This window comes from Otolemur garnettii, unplaced genomic scaffold (genome assembly GCF_000181295.1).
Source record: "Otolemur garnettii isolate 467f Iridium unplaced genomic scaffold, OtoGar3 scaffold00022, whole genome shotgun sequence".
NCBI classification, from domain to species: domain Eukaryota; kingdom Metazoa; phylum Chordata; class Mammalia; order Primates; family Galagidae; genus Otolemur; species Otolemur garnettii.
This window is the reverse complement of record NW_003852417.1, coordinates 19,968,879-19,976,801: the sequence shown is the minus strand read 5'-3', so window position 1 is coordinate 19,976,801 and position 7,923 is coordinate 19,968,879. Positions and strand designations below refer to the sequence as shown.

Genomic DNA, 7,923 nt, shown 5'->3' with positions numbered 1-7,923 from the left:
TGCTGTATTTTGGAGGCCCTTGGGTGAAATCGCCCATCTAAGGAAGCTGCTGTTGGTCTTCTGGAGCATCAGCTGATCGTTTTCAAACATACTGAAATTGAGCCAGTTAGAAAAGCAGATCATGATTTCTTTCTTGCTGGTTAAAATAGAAGCTCAGGGAAATGAGAAGACCACTCTAAACTTCAAGTAAGGTGAAAACCACCCTAACCTTGCAGAAAAAAGTTTTTTTGAAAAATATCTTGAGGGAAAGTCTTTCTGTTTGTTCTGTAGACAGTGACTGCTTTCTGACCTGTAGTATGCATACACATTCACTAGCAATTCATTTGTGCCACAAAATTTGATGACTTGCTTTTTTAAGCTTTACTGCATGTATTTTAGGTAACTAGTGCTACTTTAATTGATTTTTATTTTAGAACTTTTTACAGTGTAATGCAGATAAAAGTTTCAGGGATTTGAGTCTCAACTGGACCTTAATTTCTCTCCTACAAAGTGGGGGTAGTCAAAATTTAACAAAGTCTTAATTTGTATGGCTATATACTATAAACGAAGATTCTTTGCAAACCTTAAAAGTCTTGCCCCTGAAAGTTAGTGGACGAGGAGCATTAGTGTCACCTAGAAGCTTATTAGAAATACAGAATCTCAGATTCCTACCCCAGACCTATTGAATCGAAACCAGCATTTGTGACAAGACTTCCCCTGGTGATTTGCATGCATGTTAAAGTTTGGTGAGCACTGCTATAAGATATAGTTTGCTTGGAAGAATAAATTATCAAGAGGATATTAGAAACTTACCTATAGACTAGAGCCCTTTCATTAGGTTTCCTTTAAGCAAGAAATCTACGTGCTCTGCTTCGTAGTGTCAACCTTTCATTATTTATTTCTTTAGTTTTAGGCAGAGTTACTCTGTCACCCTGGGTAGGATTGCAGGCATCAACCACCGTGCCTGGCTTGTACTGTTAAGCTTTTAGACATTTAACTAGAAGACTTAAAAAGTTGTGGGTTTTTTTTGGAGACAGGGTCTCACTCTGTTACCCTGGGTAGAGTGCTGTGGTGTCATAGCACACAGCAACCTCAAACTCTTGGGCTTAAGCGATTCTCTTGCCTCAGCCTCCCAAGTAGCTGGGACTACAGTTGCCTGCCACAACACTCGGCTATTTTTTTGTTGTTGTAGTTGTCATCGTTGCTTTAGCTGGCCCAGCCAGGTTCAAACCCACCAGCCTTGGTGTACGTGGCTGGCATAGTAACCACTGTGCTACAGGCACCAAGCCAACTTAGTCAGAATTTTAAAGAAGACTTTTAGTATTAAAAAAGACCTACTCTGATGAAAATAATGGGATTTCCTTTTCTAGAGAGTCTAAAATTAAAGTAGCAAGGTTGCTTTTATTGTAGTCCAACTCAATATAATATAAATGGACACATACTCCTAAAAGGGGGAATAATCAAACTGAGGATGGCTTGAGGCCAGTTTAAAGTGTCTAACAGTCCATTCATTTGTGATTTAAAAGACGAGTACAGTAGTAACTGCATTTGGTCTCTTAACATACAAACCTACGTTTAAGCCACCCAACGGTCTGAAAGTGGGTCACCAAGTCTCTGAATGTCCCAAACCAGGCTAGTCTGGTTCCCATTTTTATTCCTCTGAGTGCCACAGCTATAATTTTTCAAGTTTCGCTTCCTGTCTTTGATGCTTTCCTATGTAATTTTTGCATTTTCTCATTTTAATTTACCATGTAATCGCTCCATGTTTACCATGTGACTCTGGAAAATGTGTAACATACAACAGAAATACATTAGGAGGAATGTTAGCAACGTGGCTATGCTCTGGCAGTCAGTCATGTGGGGTGGCTATTTTCCTATTTAAATGCTAAGTTTCCTTCCAAGGTGGCATAGAGAAAAATGCCGAAAAGGCTAAAGGTAACCTCTCCCAGGTCTAGAGCTCCAAGATCTAGAAGATACCACTGTTCCACAGAAATGACTGAACTAAACTCTAACGCCAAAGGAAATAGGTGCCACCACTTCCTTACAAGACAGAACGACTCTAACTAAAAGCTCCCAACTTTTCTGTTTGCTTATTACTTCCTAAATTGCTAAATGCTATCAATTAAAAGTCAACCTAAAATGATGAATTACATTCAAAGAATCAAACCATTCTAACCTAATTTAATATAATCAGAAAAAGGGAACTCTCTGATTATAGAGTAATTGCAAAAAAGGAACCTACCTGTGGGATTCTTAAGTTTTCATTTGAGAATTACATTAAGGGCACCCCAACTAATCTCAATTACTACCGGGAGACTTAAGAGGGTCATGAATTATAAGACATATAACCCATCTCAAACTCATTAACTGGCTTACAGTTAAAATGGGTATTAATGAAATAGATCTCTACAGCTCTCTCAAGTTTCTCCATGTCTTACAGGCAGAAGCAGTGACTGCCTTTGTTCCAGACTATCTTTTCACGGATGTCTGTGTAGGGAACAGCCTTGGACAACAGAAAGTCTCCCTCCAAGGCAAAAGGAAGCCGTGCTGGACAGTGAGTTCATGACAAAGGTTCACATTCCTTAAGCCCAGAGTTCCTCTCCTGAACACAAACCACCAGGCATGCAGGTGTCACCCAGCCCTTTCTTTTTCAGCTGATGGGAATCGGGTCTCAAGGAACAGTTCATGAAAACGCTCGTACTTGGGCCACTGCTATTATTGTGAGGACTGACGTCCCTTGGTTCTCACTGGGCACTCATGCCTCCCACCAGCATCTACGAAACCATGGCAGGCTAATTTGTTAGCATACAAACAGGGCTAAACCGCAGATCCTCAGTGTTCTTGACAGAATGCTACAAACTTTTTTTTTAAATCAATGTACTAGATAACCTTTTCCTAAAATGCTGCAATGCCACCCTGTGTTAAAATAGCATATTGCTATTTAAAACATGAAAACATGGTTTCACTCAACTGGCTTCTATTTAAAATTATGATCACTGAGAATGCAAAAGAAAGTAATCTTTACTTTTGGAATCACAATATTAAGTATAGATTGGAATGAATATATAAATATACAAACATATCTTTTTAAGGTTCCAGGGCGTCAAAAAGCTTTCTCAGTTTCCACGGAGCCCTTCTGCCTGCTTTTCACTCTGATAAAAGCTGTGCCCTTAATTCACTACCTGCACATTTTAAAGATTATCCTTAGCAAAACTGTAATCCTAATATGTTTTTCCTGTAAGCACACCTGGCAATCAGTGAGATGCGGTAAAATTGGAGAGTTACGATTAATTTTAACTTTAGGCAATTTAAAATAAAGTTGACAAGGAAAATTTATAGACAGATAATAGCCAACCTAGAGGAAAAACCGTCTGAGTTTTGATCATTGTTTACATCTTCTGTGCTGCAACTACCATCTAAAAGGACTATTAAGGAACTCTCTCAACTATTAAAGAACTATTGAAGAATTTTAAAACTTTTATATTCTAAAGAATTCAAACGGAGCAAACAATATGCAGACGAGTTACCTGGAGCAAAGTTTGTCGTCCCAAAGAACTTAATGGTACCAATTCTCTGGCCTACCACCAGCACTCGATCTCCAAGCTGGAGTTCTCCTTCACAGCGGGTATTACTTGCTACAGATGGTGCTGAGGAATTCAAGCCTGTTAAAGTGGTTGATGTGCAGAAAGGTGCAAGGCGAGAAAGAGGAGAGAAAACAAAGGGGGGGAACTCAAAAAGCACATTAGCCAAAAGTTCACTATGTATCCTAACTAGTCTAGCTAGCTGGAGATTTCGATATTTAATGCTTTTCATTGTATGTCATCTACAGAGAGTGAGGTCAAACTACCCAAAGGAAAGGGTTTCCTGAGGAAATTATTGCCATGGAGGACGAAACCTGATTCTTAGAGAAGTATCGACTCTACCAGGATTGCCTGGCACACTCTCTACTAGAATAGCGTTCAGCAAACTGCTTCTGTAAAGAGCTAGATAATAAATACTTTAGCCTGTGCAAGCTGTACCATCTCTGTCACAACTCTTCAACCTGCTGGTGTAGCATGCAAGCAAATATAGACAGTACGTTGAAAAATATTGCCTGGATGTGTTCTAATAAGATTTTAGAAAAACAGGTGGTAGGTCAGATCTGGCCCATGGGTCACAGTGTGCCAATTCCTATTCTAGTAAAACACTAGAAGTATAGTAGTTCACCTATATTCACTGTGAATAATACAAAAAGGAATGTGATTTAAAGGTAAAATTGCTCTGATGTTCCAATTACCCCAAATTGATTTACTTAGTAAGAACAAAACCCCTCCCGTCTCAACTTGATAAGTAAACACTGAAATGCCCGCTATTAAACATCAGAAGTCCTAGAGAAATACTGTTTAGAGAGCTATTCAAATACAACAGCTGAAGGAGAAGAGGTGGGCCCTTGAGACTTGTTCCATCAGTGCATAAACGGAGATGTGAACAGCTGTAGTCCAGGAAGGCTTACAGAACCCTAGTGCGTGGGACAGAGGATAAGTCAGACTGTGAAAAAAGTGGAAACAAAAAAGAAGGTCTGCATAAAGCGCTACACCAGGAAGCCCTAGGCCCTGGTAATGACTAATATTGTATCGTTTACAAAGTGCTTTTCATAGAAATATTAACAATAAATAACAAACTCGGGAATTAACTAGAGCTCAGTGTTCACAGCCAGTAAGCAGCACACCCCAATGAAAACCTAGACCCTCGGACCAACAGTGTCAGGCCTGTCCCCAGGTTGTCTGCAGACAACAGACCAAAGACAGTAAGTTCAACTATGAGATGCAGTGAGGCTGAAGCCCACCCCAGACTTGCCCCTCGCCTTTACCACTCCCCAAATCCTTTCTGCCCACTCTTCCTTCTCTTATTCTTTAACCTAAGTTCCCTACTGTCCATTCCCTGCAGTCCACATCTCCCTCAAATGCAAATCTGCAGGAAAAGAGAAATCCCTACTCATGTAGGAGGTGCCTCCGGGTTCCGGTGAGGGCTTTCTCTGCCTCTCTGGGCATCTCCCATTCTCTGTCCCCTCCCCGGTGAGAAAGCTCCTCCTTTTCACTCTAAAAACTCCCTCCATCGTCACTATTATTTAAGCCTACATAACTCTCAAATTCATTTTTTTAAAAAAAGGTAAATGTACAGGCACAGAAGAACTACTTGGTATAAAAGGTTAAAGAGTAATTCCACACCCACATATTAATTTTAAAATGATATCAATGTCAAAAGTACAAATGCCAAATGAAAGGGGCCTTGACATTGAATGAGGACCAGATCTCACCTCTGCTCCTCACACCTTAAAGAAAACTTGGTTGGGATGGGTGGGGGCTATTTAGAGAATAATTACGTCAGCAGAACTTCCACGTTTCCTACTTTGGGGGTCCAAACGTTAATGTTTACTATGTCAATGTTACCTTTGGGGGGTTGGAGGTTTTCTACTATCCAGTAAAGTAAGTATTTCAAAAGGGAAAAATCCTGTCATGAGCATTTTCTATAATAAAATAGTAGCTCAGTACAAGTATCGGAAGTATTAGAAAAAAGAACCTAATAATTATGATGATGTTCATTAAGACCCATGTATGCCAAGATAGCTTCAATTTTTCTCTGGACAAAGTTGACTAAATAGGTAACTACGTGAACTGCAATAGACATAATCTATGTCGATTTCAAAAAGAAATCTGACGAGGGATTCTATGTATCCTTACACATAATTGAAGAAAGGAAAACTGAATGGCATTATGCAGGGTCCACAGCTAGTTAAAGCCATCTCAGAACAGGTGGTCACTGTCATCCAGCAAGGGACCCTCGGACCTTCTACATGGTTTTAAACAATCACTTGAATAAAAACAGAGGATGTGCTTCTTAAATATAAAGGGGGCACAAAGGCATGTGAAAGAAAGCTAATACGCAGGGTGCAAGAAGCAACATTCAGAGGGGACACGATGACTAAGAATAAACTAAATGAAAATAAATGCAAAGTCTTGTATCTAGTAGCAAAAGGAAGAGACCTCAGGGTGAGGCGGGGCAGAGCGTAAAGTGGTTCAATCGGACTGAAGTAAAGGGTTCCTTCTACACATTTAAAAAGAGCAAATCTACTTACAAAGAAACCAAGATTAAAAACACCAAGAAAGCCTGGTTGAAAAAGCCATAGATACCAGCACTGGCTCTGGGGGACAGAGAAGAGCTTTTGCTCACTGTCTTCTTGCTATTGCTGCTTGCGTTCGGTTTCTTGGGGTTGCTCTGTTTGTGTTCCAGAGAAGACAGAGAAGAGGAGGTGCTGACAGATCCCAGCAGGGTAACTGAAACAGGGAATAGAGAAGAACACGTCAAAGGGCGGACCCCGAGAAGAGAACCAGCTTCCCGGGCAAACCTTTCTGAAACTCTCCATTTAGCGTCCGCGGGTACATATCATCTAGTATCAAATCAGATGTCTTATTTCATCCAAATATTGGGAGCTTATACATAAAAGATTTTCTATCACAAGCGACAGTGTTTTAAGGATTCACACTTTTAAGACCACCATCTTATCTAGGAAGTGTCGCTATAACCACCACTATCATTCACCTCTCACCTTAGATGACATAGTAGAGTCCCAGCTTATTTATATAAAAACACAAAAACTGCCATTAACATGTTTTAAGGTAACAAAAGTTTAACATTAAGTTTGGAGTTAATCCAGAAGGTTAGCAGGAAAGCTTATGCTGTATTCACCTAAGGATTTGGTAGCTAAAGGAAACTTGCGACATTTTGGTCAAGCCATTTGTACTACGGAATTTCCTTTTGTTGCCTTTTAATCTAGTCCAGTAGTTCTCTCATTTAAGACATAAGAATCACAGTATAGAATTTTATACACAAAAAAGTATGCGTTGTATTATGTGTTGCTTGATGGATTTTCAAGGGTAATTTTTACCAACTTTAAAACTTAACCCCCAAATATAATGGGTTTTTTACTATATTATTTTTAAGTTCTATCAGAAATTAAAATTTGAGGCCAGGCACAGTGGCTCATTCCTGTAATCCTAGCATTCTGGGAGGCCAAGGCAGTTGGATGGCCTGAGCTCAGGAGTTCAAAACCAGCCAAAGCCAAGTGAAACCCCCATCTCTACTAAAAAAATAGAGAAACAAGCCAAGCATTGTGGCAGGCGTCTGTAGTCCTAACCACTTGGAAGGCTGAGGCAAGAGGATAGCTTGAGCCCAAGAGTTTGAGGTTGCTGTGAGCTATGACGCCACGCCACTCAACCTAAGGGCGACTGAGACTCTGACTCCAAAAAAAGAAAAGAAAAAAAAAGAAATTAAAATTTGAGCAACAGAAGTTACAAATTACATTACCATCTTTTTCTGTCACAGTTTTCAACTCTTCACCAGGAGGCAATGAAAGTGTGGATTCAGAAGCACTATCTCTTTTTGATGTCACTTGTCCTGAGACACAGAAATGAACACTTTCAGCAAGAATTATGATTAACATTAAAATTAAAACCATATATTTTTTAAAGTGTATGCATCCCTTATTATCTAAATCATATCCACCTGTGAAAACGTGTTGGATGATACATTCATTGACAGTGGAGACCAATATTTGATCATTTAAAGAAAAAAGAAAGAATTCATTCCCAGCCCATCTTGAAATACCAACTTCCCCAAATTTCACTAAAATATATTTTTAGCCTAGATCATAATCCACTAAGGCTTGAAGATTAGGTCAAATTCCCTCCAGAGAATACTGGCGGTGTGGTCAGGAAGAACTGAGGGTAGGAACTCTGGTTGGACAAAACGAAAATCCTAAAGAAAGGTACAGAGGGCTCGGCGCCTGTGGCTCAAGCGGCTAAGGCTCCAGCCACATACACCTAAGGTGGCGGGTTCGCATCCCCAGCCTGGGCCCGCCAAACAACAATGATGGCTGCAACCAAAAAAATGGCCAGGCGTTGTGGC

General features: G+C 40.0%; 1 protein-coding gene across 1 annotated transcript in view; it reads right to left on the bottom strand.

Moving 5' to 3' along the window:
- Positions 1-7,923, bottom strand: part of CLIP4 (CAP-Gly domain containing linker protein family member 4) — a 61,003-nt gene that overhangs the window by 18,089 nt on the left and 34,991 nt on the right. Inside the window, 3 exon segments of the mRNA XM_003787497.2 lie at positions 3,507-3,641; positions 6,150-6,293; positions 7,324-7,413. Of these exon segments, the coding sequence (XP_003787545.1) occupies positions 3,507-3,641; positions 6,150-6,293; positions 7,324-7,413 (369 nt within the window).